Source organism: Vipera ursinii (genome assembly GCF_947247035.1).
Source record: "Vipera ursinii genome assembly, chromosome: 3".
Taxonomy (NCBI): Eukaryota; Metazoa; Chordata; class Lepidosauria; order Squamata; family Viperidae; genus Vipera; species Vipera ursinii.
This window is the reverse complement of record NC_139516.1, coordinates 203,101,900-203,122,635: the sequence shown is the minus strand read 5'-3', so window position 1 is coordinate 203,122,635 and position 20,736 is coordinate 203,101,900. Positions and strand designations below refer to the sequence as shown.

The window sequence follows — 20,736 nt, the reverse complement described above, 5'->3', positions numbered from 1 at the left end:
GGGAGGACAATAGGGCAAACCAGTCAGCGAGATGGATTAGGGTAAAAACCCATAAAGTCACGGAGTGGGGCTCAAGGATATGGTCCAGTCAGCTATAATAGTCCATGCCTCCAGATGTCCAGGCATAGAAGTCCATACTCCACCACCCAGCCATAGTCACCGTACCAAGACGGTCGCGGCACTCCAACTCCCTCACCGCCAACCGTCCCAGACGCCAACCAGGGCCATCTCCACCACTCCAACTTAAAACGCTGACGCTGCTCCAAGCCGTAGTTCATAATAGCAGTCGTAAATCAACCAGCATCCGGCTCCTCAAGCAACTGGAAAGTTCTCCCCAAGGTCGCCAAGCTCCGTCGAGTTACTCCGGGCTCCGCAAGACTCCACCAGGCTCCCATAACAGCATAGCCGCAGCCAGAATCAGCAGGTTGGCGGGGCGCGGGGTGCGGGTCTCCCAAGATCTTCCAAGACCTCCACCACACTTCTCTAGGCTTCACTGGGTTCCTGCAGCTCCGACAGCCAGCCGGTCGGTGTTGTACAAAGCAAGGCTCTACCGAGTTCTTCCGCGTTCTTCCAGAGCCTCCGGAGGCCTCCATTTGGCTTCGTTGAGCTCCGGCGGCCCGACAATCAGCTGAGCTCCCGCGGCCCGACAATCAGCTGGTCGGCGCCGCAGAGCACAGCACGGGGCTCAGCCAGCTCTTCCGGGCCCGCATGGCTCTCCCGAACCTCCGAAACTCCAAACTTAGAGAGCCGACGGCAAACAACACAGCCGCTCCCTCTGGCTTCGTTGAGCTCCCGCGGCCCCGACAAACATCTGGTCGGCGCCGCAGAGCACAGTCAGCTGGTCAGCGCCGGAAAGCACAGCACGGGGCTCAGCCAGTTCTTCCGGGCCTGCACGGCTCTCCCAAACTCCTCCGAACAGCCGGGGCCCTCCGAAAAGCCAGACAAGCAGCACAGCAGCTCCAGGAGTAACCATCAGAAGCTTTCCTCGACCCTAATCCGGACCCCCGACACAGAGAGAATGACATTCCTGCGGGGCTCCCAGGGTCGCCAAAATTGCCAGAGCTCCCCGTGGAGCTCAGCCAAGCACGTCCGCCATCTTGGGCATGCGCAAAAGTTTAGTAGTACAGGTAACAAGTGTATTTGGGGCATATTTCTATTTGGTGGGAATCATATTAAACACTGTTGTGAGATCTCAGATTAAGCAGACAGATATAGCATGCAAAGTGTTTCTTGACAATTCATTCACATCCCACCAGGCTCAAGGTTGACTCAGCCTTCCATCCTTCCGAGGTAGGTAAAATGAGGACCCAGATTGTTGGGGGCAATTAAGCTGACTTTGTAATAATGCCGCTTGGGGGTGTGTGTGTGAAAGCCCTAATAAGCAGGCATATACATAGAATGAAGGCTACTGCTAAGCTTGTAAGCCGCCCTGAGTCTTCAGAGAAGGGCGGGATATAAATGGAATTAAAATAAAAAATAAAAAAATTCGTTCATTCGTTCATTCATTCATTCATTCATTCATTCATTTGCTTTTATTCTTAGCATAGCAAGAGTAAAAAAAAGCTTGGTGACACATAATCAATCAATCATGGGGAAAAGGCCTTGTTTGCTTTGAAAGACTGGCTTTTCCTGACAGATACCAAAGCTAATACATATAAGTAAATAAACTGAACAGTTCTCTCTCCTGTTGTTGGGCATCTGGCTTTAAAGGAGAGTGGAATGTAGAAAATTACTTTATGAGCTAACTGCCCTAACAGCTGGGGGACTAATTGTCTGTCAACCATCATACTGCTTCTGCATCTGCCTCCAGTCTCATGAAATGTAATTGTCACTGAATTTGCCATAGGAGTTAAACAAAGAGGCCATTTAAAACTTATCCGGCAAACCTTTTTGACGCCGGTAAAGCCTAAACTTTCTGTCTTCTGCCTTGGGTCTCTTTTTGTCTCTGGTTACCTGCACATGAGAAGCAGGTATGATGTGATGTGGTCCTCCTTGGGGATTCTTTTTTTGGAGATTTTGAGTCACTCTGAAATCTGCATCCCTTTAGCACCCAAGAGTACTTAATTCTCACTTTGCTTGCCATCGTCCTTTTTTCCTTCACCTCTCCAACACTCTGTCAGGTTTTCATGCATTTTAATTTTATTTCGGTGATATCAAGGTCTATTTCTACGTGAAGGGCTTGACTATTCTTTTCTCGGCACTTTTCTGGACTCAAGTTTTCACACAGAAGTGGTTTGCACATCTAGGGCACTTACTTGACAAAATGGAAGGCAGTGCTTAACCTTCTCTGTTCTGTCATAGATAACATTAACTGTGATTGTCAAGTTTGTCCCCTAAGAATGTGTGTTGTGTTTGTTTGTTTGTGTGTGTGTGTGTGTGCGTGCATGCATGCTGTACCATGTTAAATTCGGTAGGTGAACTCTGTACATTTTGCTTTACTGGAGTCAGCAATGTAGTACATCCGAACACCTGCACTACTTTCTGAACTTTGAATGGTATCCTGAATGCTCCAAATGAGGCAACTTTTTGACCAAAATCTCACACAACCTTGAATGAGATCAAAGTTTGTAGGATATGCAAAGAGATGTTGTTGTCGTTAGAGCACTTTTGAGGGGCTGGAGAATATATGCAGGCAAGAATATGAGGGGACTTGGTGCTAGGCAGGTTTGCTGACTCATACAGATCTCCAGCCATTTTGCATTCTGAAATTTCCTTCCTTCCTTCCTTCCTTCCTTCCTTCCTTCCTTCCTTCCTTCCTTCCTTCCTTCTTGCCTTTCCTCCTCCTTATCCTCCTCCTCGTCATCCTCTTCCTACTTCTTATCCTCTTGTCATCCTCTTTCTCCTTCTCCTCTCCCTCTCCTCTTCCTCATTATCCTCCTTTTCCTTCTCTTTCTCCTTCTCCTTCTCCTCCCATGGAGATAGTAAAGGAACTGAAGTTAAAGAGCTGCAATCCATGCTCTGCAATTTGTCAGCTTAATGAGATCAACAATCTAAGAGAACAGTGCTCTTTGATAATTGCTCCTTTCAGAATGAAGGGTGTCTTCCTTGACAAGGGATGTCAAAAAAAAAAAACAAGACAAGATGGCAGCTATGCAACCAAATCCCTACCCCTTGGCATGTTGTACATTTTTCATAGGTAAAACAGGGGTGGAACTTTGATTGCATGGTCCTCATTTTGACTCCTGAAGACACCCTTGTTTAAAGACTGTTCTTTAGGGCAATTTATCCATCAGAGAAGATGCTTGGTGTTCTCATCTGGCTTCCTGGTTTTAGAGGACCCCATGCCTGTTTTCAGAGCCCATTTGGTGAAGTGGTCCAGAAACTGGGAGGGTTACTCTCTCTCTCTCAGCTCTAGAATCTATTTCTAGAATCTTGCCATGAAAACTGCTAGGATTTCTCCCAGCAGTTGCCAGGAGTCCATTACAGTGGTGGGATTCAGCTGGTTCTCACCACTTCGGCAAAACCGGTAGCTAATTTTTTGTTGCCCAGGCCCAGAATGGACTTCCGGAAGTGGCATCCACACAGAGAACCATTTGTTCCCATATTTGAATCCCACCACTGCTCCATATTGATTTGACCGCACAAAGTATGCCTGCTTTCAGAGTTTCAAGTACTCATTTTTAAAATTTATTCTTGTTTTGGATAACAGCTCTTTCTGGGAAAGAAATTGTACTTTATAATTTTATTTGATCTCTGAACAATGGGAGTCATGATATCCACAGAAAGGGATCTGTGATTAAAGGTCTCCTGTGACATTCTGATGCAAACGCTGTCCCTCGAATGCTGATGTGTACCCCAAATACAAAACAGATGAACTGGCTGTCATGATGTCCTTGCCATGTCCTGCAAAATTAATTTCCTCTTGTATTTACAATTCTAACAGAATAACAGAGTTGGAAGGGACCTTGGAGGTCTTCTAGTCCAACCCCCTGATCAAGCAGGAAACCTTATACCATTTCAGACAAATGGCTGTCCAGTCTCTTCTTAAAAACTTCCAGTGTTGAAGCATTCACAACTTCTGGAGGCAGGTTGTTCCACTGATTAATTGTTCTCACTGTCAGGAAATTCCTCCTTAGTTCCAGGTTGCTTCTCTCCTTGATTAGTTTCCATCCATTGCTCCTTGTCCTGCCTTCACGTACTTTGAAGAATAGGTTGACCCCCTCGTCTTTATGGCAGCCCGTTAGATATTGGAACACTGCTATCATGTCACCGCTCTAAGAGTACCTCAATCCATGTATTCTGAACATATATCTTTGCAACATTGACATTTAGAAAATGTTATTATTGTATTGATGCCGTGGTGGTGCAGTGTGTTTGAATGCAGTATTGCAGGCTAGCCCTGCTCATACTGCCAGTTTGATTCCTTCTATTCTGATCGGCTCAAGGTTGACTCAGCCTTCCCTCCTTCCGAGGTCATTAAAAGGAGGACCCTGTTTGTTGGGGGCAATAGGCTGACTCTGTAAACCTCTTAGAGGGCTGTAAAAAGCAGAATGAAACAATATGTAAGTCTAAGTCAGCCGCTCCCAACCTTTTCTATACCCTGCACCCCTAGAACGGCTGCTGATACATTCTCACACCCCTTAGAAAGGTTCGAAATAACGGCAATGAATTATGCATATACACTATAATTTTGAAAGCCCAAGTTTTCCCATCCCTTGGAATATCGTCTCACGCTCCCCCAGGGGGTGGGAGCACCCCCGGTTGGGAATCCCTGGTCTAAATGCTATCGCTATTTTCAAAATGTCCAAGAATGCTAAATTGGGTGGCCAAGATCTAATGCTATAACTATGGGGCACTTTTGTGTAGTGAAAGAGAACCCAACTCTTATGACATACTCCTCCCAAAAAAGCTACTGAGCAACGAAGCCTAAATATGAACCTGCCTGATGATTTCATTCTGTGTTCATTATTTCCCCAAATAAACTGACAGTGATAACAACAGTGCCATGCTGGGTATGATGTATGTTTTTCCTGATCCCTCTCCTCCTATATTACACCAAACTGCCAAGAGTCACAAGATGTTCTGTGAAAATAAATGAAATAAAAATGTATTAAAAATGGCTAATTATGTTTGCAATCAGTCGTGACTCTGGCACCATGACTCATCCCTTGCAAACATTTGCGGTTCAGCGAGAGTTTAATGCTCCCAAATGCTGCTTATCTCTTTTTATCTCCATGCAGAGTCAGCACTTTATGTTTTAGGGGCTTTTATTGAAATCCAGAAGGTGATTATGTTATATTTCCATCGTGCTCTTGCCAGGCAGATCTAATTCTTCGTAGCCCATATGTTGACTTGGTTTTAGAACATAGAACATAGAATAATAGAGTTGGAAGGGACCTTGGAGATCTTCTAGTCCAACCCCCTGCTTGAGCAGGAGAGCCTATTCCATTCCAGGCAAATGGTTGTCCACTCTCTTTTTTGAAAGCTTACAATGAGAAGGGACGCAGTGGCTCAGTGAGTTAGGATGCTGAGCTTGTCAATCAGAAGGTCGGCAGTTTGGCGGGTCGAATCCTGAGTGCCGCGTAACAGAGTGAGCGCCTGTTACCCGTCCCAGCTTCTGCCAACCTAGCAGTTCGAAAGCACGTAAAAATGCAAGTAGAAAAATAGGGACCACTCCAGTGGGAAGGTAACAGCGTTCCGTGCGCCTTTGGCGTCTAGTCATGCCAGCCACATGACCACGGAGATGTCCTCGGACAAGCGCTGGGTCTTTGGCTTTGAAACGGAGATGATCACTGGCCCCTAGAGTTGGAAAACACTAGCACACATGTGTGGGGGAACCTTTACCTTTACCTTTTAATGATGGAGCACCCACATCTTCCATTAGGAAATTTCTCCTTAGTTCCAGGTTGCTTTTCTCCTTGGTTAGTTTCGATCCATTGTTTCTCGTCTTGCCTTTTGGTGCTTTGGAAAATAGTTTGACCCCCTCGTCTTTGGAGGAGCCCCTCAACTATTGGAACAATGCTGTCATGTCTCCCCTAGTCCTTCTTTTCACTAGACTAGACATATCTAATTGTCTAGTCTAATGATTATATTTTAATTATTTACTTATTCACTTTAATAAAATAATTGAGATTTTGCCCCATCGATGAATGGGATGGGGTCAAAGCACACGCAATTCAGAGGGAGATTTGAGGTGTTCCATGTTTATGCAAATGAATCATTTTTAACAGAGGACAGATATGAGGCCTAGATCCAATTTTGTTCAGGAAACTCACTGACCAGGCCCACCCATCTTGCTTACTATGTGTGATTATTGAGTTAATGTTGCTTCTTGACTTCCATGATTGTCTGAACTGTAACCAAATAGTCTAGAGTCAGATAGCTTGGTAAGCTTCAAAACAAAACAACTTAATAGTTTTTTGGTGAATATAGCTGCAGTGGACATCTCTGCTATGCAAGTCAATAGAGCATGCTGACTGGGGAATTCTGGGAGTTGAAATCCACAAGTCTTAAAATTGCCAAGGTTGAACATCCCTGCTCTAGAGATTCTTGATAGGTCAGAATGCATTCACAATTGACTATAAATCAATGGCTTCCATATAAGGTAAGTAATATGTGTTCCATAGAACGTATAACTAAATCTATGAAGGGTAACTAAAACCATGAGTAAGGATAGTTCCCACCCCTTGAGTTTAAACAGCAGTACAGTATGAAATGGTTGGACATTCATTCATGGGAGTAGTACATCTTACACTTTCTTCAACATCTCAAGCAGATGCCCACGGTATAGTTTGGGGAATGTGTGAATTGATTTCAGCTCATTGGTTAAAAGATAGATGGTTGATCACCTAAGTATTACTTTAATTATCTATAACCTGAATGTGTAGATCATGGAGAGTATTTGTACTATCTGGGTGCAAAGAGAAAATATCTGCTGCAAACTCCACATAGGTGTCAGGAAGGGCATCTGGCCAGTAAATGCTCAGCTCCATTCATTCACCCCACCTTAAAATGGGATTACAGGTTGTAAAAAGATATATAGATAGATAGATAGATAGATAGATAGATAGATAGATAGATAGATATGTATGTATAAAATTTGAATACAGCCTTCTCACTTGTGATCATTTCCTGTTGCCCCCTACAGACAGCAGCTCAGGCGGTTTTATTTATGTGCATGAATACCGCTGGGATCTTCATTAGCTACCTATCCGATCGAGCTCAACGCCAAGCCTTCTTAGAAACCCGAAGATGCGTAGAAGCTCGACTGCGACTGGAGACTGAAAATCAGCGGCAGGTAAAGCGAGAGGGAACATCTGGAGAACTTCCCTTGTGCGCCCTCCATGATGCCTTTGGCTTTGCAACATGGCTTTGCAGCATTTTGGTTCCTGCAGAAAAAAAATTATGGATACAGAGCTTTCCATCCAATCCCCAGGCTTAAGATTGAAGCATCAGTTCTTGGTGAAAAACATTTACCTGAAGCTTAGCTTTTCACGCCCTGAGATAAGTTCCGTGCCTAATAAAAAATCTAGCAACAATACATGAAATGCATTTGGAATGAAGACAAAAAGGGTTATTGGTGCCATGATAAATGACTTTTAAAAGAGGAGCAAACTCTTAAGCACCAAAGGAGAAAATAGGTACTTTTTTCTTTCTTTTATGAGCTTACCAGTGGCCACAGTCATTCATTCAGCTGAAGACCTCTAGATAGAAAGATATGAGTCATCTTGCTTTGAGCTAAAATGTGAGATCATCCATAACTAGTTATATTCAAACATTTGGGCATAGCACAGGGAGTTTAATTTCTCTCCTCCTTCAATGGAATGAGATATATGATAAGTGCTGGTCCAAAGGAATGGCAAACAAAAAAAAAGTTTGTTCTGCCCCAAGCAAAGTTTTGAGGATAAGAGAATGGATCTTAATCTAAAGCCTTTGATGTGTGAAGTGACTTCTCTCTTCCAAAGTGGTGTGAACTTACGTGTTTTTTTATAAAAAAAAAAGCTAGAAGGCACCAAAGGCAATACGAATACAAAATAGTTTTAACAACCAGAGATATAGGAAGAAAAACTGCTAATATGCATTGATCGTACTCATTAATATCCCATTCTTCCGATTGAGCATTCAGCTTCAGAAAAGCAGTCCTTTTGCACTTCATTAATAGAAATATAGTTTTCTAATTAGAACAAGAGATGGGTTCATTTAAACCTGGATTTATCAACTGAGTCTACTTCTGGGTGCTACATTAGGATTTAAACAGACTTTAACAGGATTATGAAAAGCTATTATGAAGAGAGACTGTGGGAATGCAGAAGTAAAATTAAAATTTAGAACAGGCCTGCTACATTGAAACCCACATAATTGTTCAATAATAATTGGCCTGCAAACCAAGCAATAACAACAGCACTTAGGCTTATATACTGCTTCATCATGTTCTGCAGCTCTCCCTAAGCAGTTTACAGAGTCAGCAACTTGCCCCCAACAATGTTCTAATGGGCTTTATAACACTGGAACTGCAAAGGGAGAGAATCTGTTCAGCTAAAGGAGATAGTTTTCCCTGATCTCTATATCCAAAGGAAATAGTCACACATAAGTCATAGAATCATAGGGCTGGAAGGGATCTTGGAGGCAGGAGTGCTTATACCAGGGGTAGGCAACCTTGGCTCTTTTATGACTTGTGGACTTCAACTCCCAGAATTCCTGAGCCGGCATGGCTCAGCTTGGAAACCTCTCCCTTTCCCCTCAGCCTGGCTGGCTCAGGAATTCTGGGAGTCGAAGTCCACGAGTCATAAAGCGGCCTAGGCCTAGCCCAAGGGTAGGTAACCTTGGCTCTTTTACGACTCATGGACTTCAACTCCCAGAATTCCTGAGCCGGCATGGCTCAGCTTGGAAACCTCTCCCTTTCCCCTCAGCATGGCTGGCTCAGGAATTCTGGGAGTTGAAGTCCACGAGTCATAAAAGAGCTAAGGTTGCCTACCCCTGCTCTATAGCATTCAGGACAAATGGCTGTCCAATCTTTTCTTGAAAACCTCCAGGGTTGGAGCACCCACAACTTCATTCTATCAAGAAATTCCTCCTTACTTCTAGGTTGGATCTCTAACAAGCTTCTACCCTTGGCTTCTTGTCCTGCTCTCAGGTGCAGTGCAGAGTTGTATGCCCTCTTCCTTGTGAGATCCTGCCAAGTATGGGAAGACTGCCATCAGCTTCCCCTCAGCCTTCTCATTGTTAGGTTAATGGCAATGGCACTTAGACTTATATACCGCTTCATAGTGCTTTACAGCCCCCTGTAAGTGGTTTACAGAGTCAGCCTATTGCCCCCAACAATCTGGGTCCTCATTTTACCAACCTCGGAAAAATGGAAAGAAAGAAAGAAAGAAAGAAAGAAAGAAAGAAAGAAAGAAAGAAAGAAAGAAAGAAAGAAAGAAAGAAAGAAAATAATTCAATACTTTCAATACATACCTAGAACTAAGGAGAAATTTCCTGACAGTGAGAACAACTAATCAGTGGAATAACCTGCCTCTGGAAGTTGTGAATGCTCCAACACTGGAAATTTTTAACAAGAGATTGGACAACCATTTTTCTGAATTGATATAGGGCCATGGTGGCGAACCTATGACACAGGTGCCACAGGTGGCACGCCGAGCCCTCTCTGTGGGCACGCGCGCCGTCGCCCCAGTCCTAGGCCTTCAGCAGGGCTTTATAAAACATTTTCGCTTTAGGCCTCCACCGCCGTGTACCAAAAAAAAAAATGCTCAATCAATCAATCAATTTCAACTTCTCGTGGGGGAAAAAAAAGTTTTCGCACAGTTGGAATTGATTGATTGAACTTTTTAGTCCCACCAAGTCTGCCGTTACCACTGCAGCCACGCCCACCCAATTGGCCACACCCACCCAAAGGGCCACGCCCACCCGGCACCTGATGATACATAAGTGGGTTTTGGGTTGCAGTTTGGGCACTCGGTCTCCAAAAGGTTCGCCATCACTGGTATAGGGTTTCCTGCCTGAGCAGGCGGTTGGACCAGAACACCTTCTAGGTCCCTTCCAATTCTATTATTGTATTATTTTGTTATTGTCCCATTTCAGAACTAACCAAGTGTTTTATTTTTATTCATTCATTTATCAAATTTATACAGGAAAGATTCATATACTCTGTGTGCGTGTGTGTGTGTGTGTATTCCACTGAATCAATAGGTAGGCTTTCCCCAGCCTTAAGACCTCAGGTGAAACCTGGGGGTTTTTTTGTTTTTGTTTGATTTGTTGCAATGTTTTTGGCTCATTAAACCCAGAGACTATTAACTCCTCTCTCTGTTTTTGTTTGTTGTTTCAGGAGCGGCTGGTTCTGTCTGTGTTACCTCGATTTGTTGTGCTAGAAATGATTAACGACATGGGCACTGTGGAGGACGAACACTTACAACACCAGTTCCATAAGATCTATATCCACCGTTATGAAAACGTCAGGTGCTTCTCTTGTTCTTTTAATTTTAATTTAATTTAATTTTAATCCCATTTATATCCTGCCCTTCTCCGAAGACTCAGGGCGGCTTACAATTTAAAGCACAAATCAATGTGCTTTAGCAATAGCCTTCATTCTATGTATATGCCTGCTTATTAGGGCTTCCCACCCCCCAAGCGGCATTATTACAAAGTCAGCTTAATTGCCCCCAACAATCTGGGTCCTCATTTTACCTACCTCGGAAGGATGGAAGGCTGAGTCAACCTTTTCCAGATTAATCATGTCTTCTGCTGCTGAATTGCATGTTCGTCTTTAGCTCAGTTCATTCCTCATTGGGTCTGGAAGGTTAGGAGATGTTCCTGGATTGCTGAGTTTCTGTTCTCGTTGTTGCCCTTCGCTCATTCTTCCTGTTTGAAAACGGAGATGTTCCTGTCTCAGTTTCTCACAATATCCCAGCCTTCTTTTGCTCACCTCGCTTTCTGGTGCAAATGAGAGGATTTGATTTAGTTTGAGTGCTCCTGTTTTCCACTCTAGCCCACCGAGTCTGCTATCTCAAGCATGCGGACTTCCAAGAATGTATGGACAGAATTGATAGGACTTGTTCCCTTGTAAATGCGACTTGCCGTTTCTGCCGTATGCTCAGGCAGCTGCAGCAATCACATGGATGGGCACAATTCAAGATATATGCAAGACTGATTGATGCCTACCTGGGCAACTGAAAGAAAAGCAGAGAAATCAAAGCATGGATGAGAAAGCAATAACCCTCGTGAATGCAATAGGGCACCCTGAACCCCAATGCAGCCTGCATTGCTAGCTGGCAATCCTGCCAGCTGGAATCGTGTCTTCTAAACTATTCAGTTAAAACAGGGGTCTTCAAACCTGCCCCTTTTATATGACTTGTGGACTTCAACTCCCAGAATTCCTCAGCCAGGCACGCTGGCTGAGGAATTCTGGGAGTTGAAGTCCACAAGTCATAAAAGGGCCAAGTTTGAAGACCTCTGAGTTAACTATTCAGACCTGCATAGTATATTATGCTTGAGAGTAATTCTCCAATTATCTATGCCATCCTATCGTAGGGTTAGTAAATTAATCCCTCTCCCTCTCTCTCTTCCCCCCTCCCTCTCCGTGGTTAATTTAGGGCTGTTGAGTTAGGTAGGGTTTGGGTAGTTGCAGGGACAAATGTTGCCAGTTTAACTGCTACAGGTAGTCCTTGACTTACGACCACAATTGACCCCAAATTTTTATTTTTAAGCAATACAGATGTTACATTTTCCCCCATTTTATGACCTTTCTTCCCACAATGGTTAAGTGAATGACTGCAATTATTAAGTTAATTACTCAGTTGTTAAGCAAATCTGGCTTCCCCATTGACTTTGTTTGTCAGAAGGTCACAAAAGATAATCACATGTCCCTGGGACATTGCAACCATCTAGTTGCCAATCATCCAAATTTTGATCACATGACCATGGGGATCCTGCAATGGTCGTAGCTGTGAAAGGCTGTTGTAAGTCACTTTTTCCAGTGCCGTTCTAACTTTGAACAGTCCACAAATGGTTGTAAATCGAGGATTACGTCTATTAATTCCTCTGTTTCTTCACCTTATCTGTTCTTTTTCCCCCTGTTCTGTTTCTCGCAAATTTGCCTCTGCCACAAACATTATTTCTAGTGTACAACATTGGAAAAGCAAAGGATCAGGTTGGGGGGACATGTCATTCTGGAGAAAATCTATATTGGGGTCTTCAAACTTGGCAACTTTAAGACTTGTGGCCTTCAACTTCTAGAATTCTCAGCCAGCCCTGGATGGCTGAGGAATTCTGGGAGTTGAAGTCCACAAGTCTTATAGTTGCCAAGTTTGAAGACCACTGATCTATATAGTCACTAAAACATGATGGCAGGATCAATCAGACATCAGACTTATTTATTTATTTATTTATTTATTTATTTTTGGGACTTATATGCCGCCCTATCTCCCGAAGGACTCAGGGCGGCTAACAACAATAAAAAACAACAATACAAAAATTAAAAAAGAATTAAATAACAGCCCCAAAATAAATTGACTACACAGTTAAAAATTAAAACATATTTAAAAACCCCATCATCAATCCAGGTCAGCCTGATGGAAGAAAAAAGTTTTGAGGTTGTGGCAAAAGGACCGGAGATCCGGGGCCATCCGAAGCTCAAGGGGGAGTTGGTTCCAAAGGGCTGGCGCTCCCACAGAGAAGGCCCTCCCCCTGGGGGTCGCCAGCCGACATTGTCTAGCCGACGTTCCCCTGAGGAGGCCTTCTCTGTGTGAGCGTACTGGGCGATGGGAAGTAGTCCCCGGTAGCAGACGGTCCTGCAAATATCCCGGGCCTAAGCCATGTAGGGCTTTAAAGGTAAGTACCAGCACCTTACCTTGTCTAGGTAGCATTGCTATTTGAGTTGCCCTACTATATCCCTACTAATCTGACTGTTCATCCCCTTTCTGTGTTCAGCATTCTATTTGCAGATGTGAAAGGATTTACCAATCTCTCTACAACATTATCAGCTCAAGAGTTGGTTCGGATGCTGAATGAACTTTTTGCCAGATTCGATCGCTTAGCACACGTGAGTCCAGCTGCTGATGCCTTTTTCTGAACTTCGGTAGAGAAGCAGGATGGAGAAAGAGAAACACTCGCTTACACAGAGAGACCCTCTTTTTTTGTCTTAAATTTGTCTTAAATTTGCACATTTGGTGACTCACTAGGGCCAAAGTCAAAATTTTGTTTTTAGTTTAGAATTGCACCTCAGTTTTTTCAATCCAAGGCAGGGAAAACTAACACGTGCTCGGCAGGCGTGTTGCATAATTTTGAAATATTCCTGATTTTAACCTTGCTGTGCTAACGCTTCCTTCCGTTTATTTGCTGAGCCAAATTGCCTTTTATCTTCCTCTGAAGCAAAAGTTTCATAACCATCTCATGTTTCATGACATTAGGTAGTGATCCTTGAGAAACTAGCTCAGTTTCTTAGGACAGGTGGCAAGTTGCATTTTCCATTTCTGTTGATGTAGCCAAATCTCCCGAATCCTTAGTGGGAAATAAACGTTTTTAACCTTGTGGTCTATTTCCATAGTCTTAAAGGGGAAACTGACTTTGATTGGAGGAAAGTCTTTTCTGCAGTCAGGACTACTCTGTAGAACAGTGTTTCTCGGCTACTTTAAGATGCGTGGACTTCACACATCTTAAAGTTGTCAAGGTTGAGAAATGCTGCTGCAGATACTAAACAAGGATTGAATCTGGCAAAGAGGCTAAGTTTGTTATCGACCCATGGTGCAAGAACCCCCACATCTGAGAAATGACCAATAAGAAGACTGTTGCTAGTAAAGGATAGAAAAAGGAGTCACAATGTTTAAGTCCTAGGACTATTAGAGAACTTGATTGCTTGGTTGACAGATAAGTTGTCCTCTTGTCCAGTTTCTTTGGAGATATGCTATCCACCTTTCTCCATTTTTCTTCAGACCCTAGTTTCCCAACTGAGATTAACAGTTGCCAAGAATTTGGTATATCAGATCTGGTAGAAAGATGCTGCAAAATTAATAATATGACATAGGACATAGGAAAAACAATCCATTATTTTCTAGCCTGGGGAGAGAAAGAGAAAAAAAAATGTTCTGATTGGCTTCTTGGAATAAATAAATGTTGCAGAAGTTCATTGACTTTATTCAATGTCATTTTTTTCTAGCTTAGTTCCCGACAAGCCACGTTGTATTTTTCGTATTTTTATCAAGCTTGCTTTAAATCATGCCCGGGAATTTTGTCATAGATTGTAAGAACTTGAGGGGGGGAAAAAACACAGATTAAACCAAAACTTACCTACCCCTTTAATTTGTTCATTAGATTGAAGCTCAAAATAGGACATGAATTCATCTTCCTGTCATCTGGTTGTTCTAGTCTGAATCATCAAGGCTGATGCTGTTAAAAGGCTGTTTTCCATAAATTAGTCTCACACTCCTCTGTAACTATTAAAATTCGCTAACGCAAGAGACGCAACGCATCTTGTCTTGGAGATTTCCACAATTTAATTATGCTGTGCTCTACGTAAAAAGCCTTCTTTTAATCCGACATGTATTCCAAATTGTTCTGGCCAGCAATAATGTACATTAAGTGTCCATCTCCAAGGAGTGGCCCACTCTCCTTGCTGAGATTTTCATGCAGAAGTCAGATATTCTCTTGCATTCAGTGGGTCAAGAATAAGCTTCAGCTAAACAGCCTTCAAGAACTCCTTGAGCTTCAATAATTCATGTTTCATCTTCATTCATTCCTCTTCATGACCAAGCTATTACTAATCCCTCATATTAAATGAGCAAATATTCAATGAACGAAAACATCTTGCTGAGTCATCAAGGAATGCATCTGCTATTATGAACTAATTTAAGTGGGTTCAGTCTGGCATGCCGTCCTGTGATTAGCAGCCTACGGCATTGGGTGTCAGAGTTAATGATACTCCTCTCCATGTTCTGCTCAAGTAAGGGGAAGCTGGAAGTTTTTTATTTTTTTATTCTTATTTTTTTTTAATTTTAATCCCATTTATATCCCGCCCTTCTCCCAAGACTCAGGGCGGCTTACAATCTAAGCACAAATCAAATGTGCTTAGCGGTAGCCTTCATTCTATGTATATGCCTGCTTATTAGGGCTTTCGCCCCCCCCCCAAGCGGCATTATTACAAAGTCAGCTTAATTGCCCCCAACAATCTGGCAGAAAACTGGATTGTCCAAAAAGGGGGTACTTTTAAAGCTCTCTGGTTTTCAGTAGGAAAGTCAGACAAATGGTCTCTGCTATTTTTACAAGCTTAGGTGGCGATGGCGGTGGTAATGACAATGAGATTTACCAGTGGTCCTCAGCTTATGATCACAGTTGGGATCAGAATTTGGGTTGCTAAGCAATGCAGTCATTAAATGACTCATCAGAATAACATAGCTGGAACGGAACTTGGAGGTCTGCAAGTCCAACCCATTGCTTAAGCACGAAACCCTTATCATTTCAGACAAATGGTTGTCCAACCTCTTCTTAAAAACTTCCAGGGTTGGAGCATTCACAACTTCTGGAGGGAAGTTGTTCTACTGGTTAATTGTTCTGTCAGAAAGTTTTTTGTTAGTTCCAGGTTGCTTCTCTCCTTGATTAGTTTCCATCCATATAAGAGAACAGAACAGAACAGAACAGAATAGAATAGAATATTTCTGAAAGGGACCTTGGAGGTCTTCTTGTCCAGCCCGCTGATCAAACAGGAGAACCTATACCATCTCAGACAAGTGATTGTCCAGTCTCTTTTTAAAAGCTTCCAGCAATGAAGCACCCATGATTTCTGGGGGCAAACTGTTCCACTGGTTGATTGTCTTCACTGTTAGCTGTATTCTAGATCAAAATACATGTATCAGAAGTTGTATCTGGTTTGCATCCTAGTCACATTTCTTCAGGAACAATAAAACCAACAAACATGAAAACTGGACAACCATCAGGTGAACAAGAGAGAAGATTTCCTAACATTTTGAGCCGTACTCTGATCGAAATTGATATTTTTTTTAAAAAAATGTCCCCCTTTTTCTGAACTGTGCCTTAATGATGTAATTCTTATGGCCTTTTTTTTTCAAGCTGCCATTACTATGTGTAGTGCTGAGACCATCTGGAGACACATCAGAGCACAGATGGAAATCTGTCAGCGTGTCTTTGTCCTCTAAGGCAGCCAACTTTCCAGGAATTGTAACCTATTCTGGAGCAGGCTTATAGACAGGCATCAACTTTCTCTGGAAGATATCCATTACATTGCATAGACTAATCCAACTTTTATTATGTTCTAATGGAGCAGAGATCCCCAACCTTTTGGGCACCAGGGACCAGTTCTGCTGAGAGAGGTTTTTCCACGGACTGGAGGGTGTGTGGTTTTGTGTGCTGCCTGTATCCCACGGATGGGGCTATGCTTGTTTGTGTGGACCAATTGCTGGCATGCCGTGGCCCGGTACTGGTCCATGGACCGGGGGTTGGGAACCCCTGTAATAGAGGATAGGAATAGAACAGTTTTTATCCTTCCCAATAACAGAGTTGGAAGGGATCTTGGAGGTCTTCTAGTCCAACCCACTGCTCAGGCAGAAGACCCTCTACCATTCCAGCCAAAGGGGCTGTCCAGTCTCTTATTTAAAAGCCTCCAGTGATGGGGTACCCACAACTTCTGAAGGCAAGCCATTCCACTGGTTAATTGTCCTCACTGTCAGGAAATTTCTTCTTCTTCTTCTTCTTCTTCTTCTTCTTCTTCTTCTTCTTATTATTATTATTATTATTATTATTATTATTATTATTATTATTATTATTATTATTATTATTATTATTAATTTTATTTGTATACCGCCCTTCTCCCGAAGGACTCAGTTCTATGTTACTTCACTCCTTCATTAGTTTTCATCCATTGTTTCTTGTCTTGCCTTCTGGTGCTTTGGAAAATAGGTCGACCTCCCATCTTCTTTGTGGCAGCCCCTCAAATATTGAAACCTTGCTATCATGTCTCCCCTATTTCTTCTTTTCACTAGACTACACATCCCAATTCCTGAAACCGTTCTTCAAATGGTTCAACCTCCAACCCCTAATCATTTTTGTTGCTCTTTTCTCTACTCTTTCCAGAGTCTCAACATCTTTTTTATAATATGGTGACCAACAGTAGATGCAGTATTCTAAATATGGCCTTTTTACGGCTTTTTAATGCCGTACTAGTACTTCATGTGATCTTGATTCTATCCCTGTGTTAATACAGCCTAGTGTTCTTCTTCATGGTTCAGTCCAAGCCGGGGATAAACAACATGGTGACTGCTTTAGAAAGAAGGTTGCAGTTTATTGAAGAGGAGAGCCAGACAGAAAGATGGCTCTGGAAGAAAAAAAGAGAGAGCACATGTAGGGAGTGGGTTTTTATACCCTCTGGAGCCTTTTGTGTGGAGTTGTTCCTGTGGCATGAACTTTGACCTGAGTCTGAGTGTGCCTTTCTGGTATTCTGATGGCGGTGGGTTAATCCTATTGTGTCCCAAGGGTCATATCCTGCTTCCCTGGGGCTAGGGCTGATGACTCTTAGATTTTTGGTGTTGATTCTAAGGATCTTTCTTCCTAATCCCAGTTTCTTGACTCCAGTCTTTCTGATAAGACTAACATCTGCAGACCTGGTTTCTGCTTGGGGGAGGGAGACTTGGGGCTATTAAGAAAACTAGGCATGCTTTTCTGCCTCTTTTAAGATCCTTTGAGAAAATATATTTTTCTGCCCTTTTAATGTTTCCTTCTCTGGGGGGGACTGGCTTCCCACACTAGGATTGCATTGTCTTTTTTGGCTTCTGCTACACATTGCTGGCTCATATTATCCTCTATTAGACCAGAATAGAAGTTGGATTAGTCTATCCAATGTTTTTCTAGATAATGAAACACACATCACATTTTGGAATTAACAGGGTTATGGAAAGATAATATAATATAAAGTAATACTACCACATCTTGGACCTCTTTCAAACCTTTTAAAAGTTTTTGCAGTATCATTTTACAAAGCATTATTTTTTGTCCTTTGCTCCTAGGCTGCCAAGCAACTACTGTTTACAGTACACCGAGTGCGCTGTAAATTAAATGGCAACTCCCAGATAAACCTTGGCTAAAGTTACATCATCACCGATCATCTTCATTATCATTTCTACAGTAGATAAATCAGTTAGAGCCAGTTTTGCCTAAAGTTTGCTCCAAGTAAGAATAGACGGCCAGTTTGGTCTAGTGCAGGGGTCTTCAAACTTGGTCCTTTTATGACTTGTAGACTTCAACTCCCAGAATTCCTCAGCCAGGCACTCTGGCTGAGGAAAATCTGGGAGTTGAAATCCACAAGTCATAAAAGGGCCAAGTTTGAAGACCTCTGGTCTAGTGGTTAAGGCACTAAACCCAGCTGGATGACTTTGGGCCAATCACCAGGAGACTGTGAGATGTAATCCCACCTTAGCCAGGAAAGCCGGCTGGGTGACTTTGGGCCAATCTGTCTCTTACCCAACCCACCTCACAGGGTGGTTGTTGTGGAGACTATAGGAGGAGAAAGGTGTGTTGGATATGTTCACTGACTTGAATTATTTGTAAAGGTCGGATACAAGGAAATAAACAAACAAACTGCCCTACAATGGGATAATGATAGCAGCTCTTTACTGCTCAAGGAGAAAGAAAAGAAGACATAGGGCAGACATGATAGCAGTGTTCCAGTAACTGAGGGGCTACCATGAAGAAGAGGGGGTCACGTTATTCACCAAAGCTCCAGATGGCAGGACAAGAAACAGTGGAACAGCTTAACCCCAGAAATCATGGGCGCTCCATCTCTGGAAGTTTTTAAAAAAGAGACTGGACAATAACCTGTCTGAGATGGTATAGGTCCTCCTGCTTGAGCAGGGGGCTGGACTAGAAGACCTCCAAGGTCCCTTCCAGCTCTGTTCTATTCTATTCTAAATCACCAGTACCTTGTACTCTGAGAATTCAGATGACCATTTTCTTTCTTGTCCAACCACTAGGTTCCTCTTATTATAATCTAAACATGGGGGATTTCTCCTTTGGAGTTCTGATATGGCTAAAGGTCTCAGATCTTGAAAGTCATCAAGTGCTGTTTTTTTTTTTGTTGTTTTTTTTTGAAAATAGCAGGTCTCATGTCTTTCTGGATGCAGGAAAGCATGTCTGTACCGCAGAACTTTGTATTTGCTCCCCGGTGTTCCTCCCGTCCATCTTCTTTTTGTAGAAAGAATGGCAGAGCTGCTCTTTTTATTTTCTTCATCTACAGGAACATCACTGCCTTAGAATTAAGATCCTGGGAGACTGCTACTACTGTGTATCTGGGCTTCCAGAGCCTCGGCAGGATCACGCTCACTGTTGCGTTGAAATGGGACTCAGCATGATTAAAACCATCAGGTAATTTGCGTCGGGCTTTATTGCCACCCTCGCACTGTGCTACGGACGGCGGTTTTACAGCTCTTACCTTGGGACAGTGGAATATTTTGTAGGAACCTTGTCTTTCCCACTCCCACTCACTTTAAAAAAAAAATAGAACCAATGTTCATTGCAAAAGACGTTTGATCAGAACTGAAGAAACTTGGATTCAGGATTGTGTACTGAATTCCAGAACAGAGTGGAGTTTGCAGTTCAGCTACACACAGAAAACTATTCCTGGGAACCATCAAACTTTCTTTCTTGTTGGAATCTAGTTTAGAGCAGGAACAAAATTTCTATCGAGCATCTCAGTCATCCAGCTCATGGTTGTCCCAAAGGTGCTTTTTCAAAAGACAACTGGACTTACTTTGTTTTTTTTTTTCCTAGAAGACATTTCACTTCTCATCCAAGAAGCTTCTTCGGTTCTAAAGCCAATCATTAGTGTTTGGAACAATATCAATTTTCCAATTTCTCAATTTGGCAGATTTGTAAACCTAGCCAGTCCTTCCCAAGGATCTAGGACAGGGGTCTTCAAACTTGGCCCTTTTATGACTTGAGGACTTCAACTCCCAGAATTCCTCAGCCAGTGTGCCTGGCTGAGGAATTCTGGGAGTTGAAGTCCACAAGTCATAAAAGGGCCAAGTTTGAAGACCCCTGATCTAGGATAAGCAGATGTTGTTGTTTAAGAAATTATTATGGTGGGTCGCACAGTCAGCCAGATGTTCAGACTGGATTTGGCATTTTCATCCGCCTCTTGAGTCCTTCCCGAGGACCTGGGATAGGCTGACCTTGGTGTTTCAATAAAGAAGAATATTTGCAGCTCAGGGCTGAGATGAGGGGTCCTTGGTGCTCTCTGAGCTTGCTTGTTTTCTTGCAGACGTTTCATTATCCAAACTAGGTAACATCAAGAGGAGTAAAACATATTCAGGCAAAAACAAAGAAAGTCCAGTTGCCTCTTGCAGAAGCAGGAGCAGAGACAAACTTCGTTGCTACCAGAAGGAGCCCATAAGAAAATACCAAATATAAGCAGAACACCAATAAGAACACAACAGTAACGCATTTCCAAAAGCCAATCATTAATATTTGGAATAATATCACTTTACCAATTTCTCAGTAAAGATCTTTTTACCCCTTCCTGTGCATGATGCCGCCCTAATTCAGGGGCCGCCACAGAGAAGAGGGAGCCAAGCTATTCTCCAGAGCACCTGAAAGCAGGACAAGAAGCAATGGATGGAAACTACTCAAGGAGAGAAGCAACCTAGAACTAAGGAGAAACTTCCTGACAGTTAGAACAATTAACCAGTGGAACAACCTGCCTCCAGAAGCGGTGAATGCTCCAAGACTGGAAGTTTTTAAGAAGAGATTGGACAGCCACTTGTCTGAAATGGTATAGGGTTTCCTGCCTGAGCAGGGGGTTCG

At 42.9% G+C, this 20,736-nt stretch overlaps 1 protein-coding gene across 3 annotated transcripts in view; it reads left to right on the top strand.

Annotated features, from left to right (window-relative positions):
- The window catches only part of ADCY8 (adenylate cyclase 8), a 130,929-nt gene that overhangs the window by 41,734 nt on the left and 68,459 nt on the right, over window positions 1–20,736 (top strand). For all 3 annotated transcript variants that reach the window (XM_083360038.1, XM_083360037.1, XM_083360039.1), the window contains exons 2-5: window positions 7,088–7,237; window positions 10,265–10,395; window positions 12,865–12,976; window positions 19,172–19,299. In XM_083360038.1, the coding sequence (XP_083216164.1) occupies window positions 7,088–7,237; window positions 10,265–10,395; window positions 12,865–12,976; window positions 19,172–19,299 (521 nt within the window). The remainder of the gene's footprint in view (window positions 1–7,087; window positions 7,238–10,264; window positions 10,396–12,864; window positions 12,977–19,171; window positions 19,300–20,736) is intronic.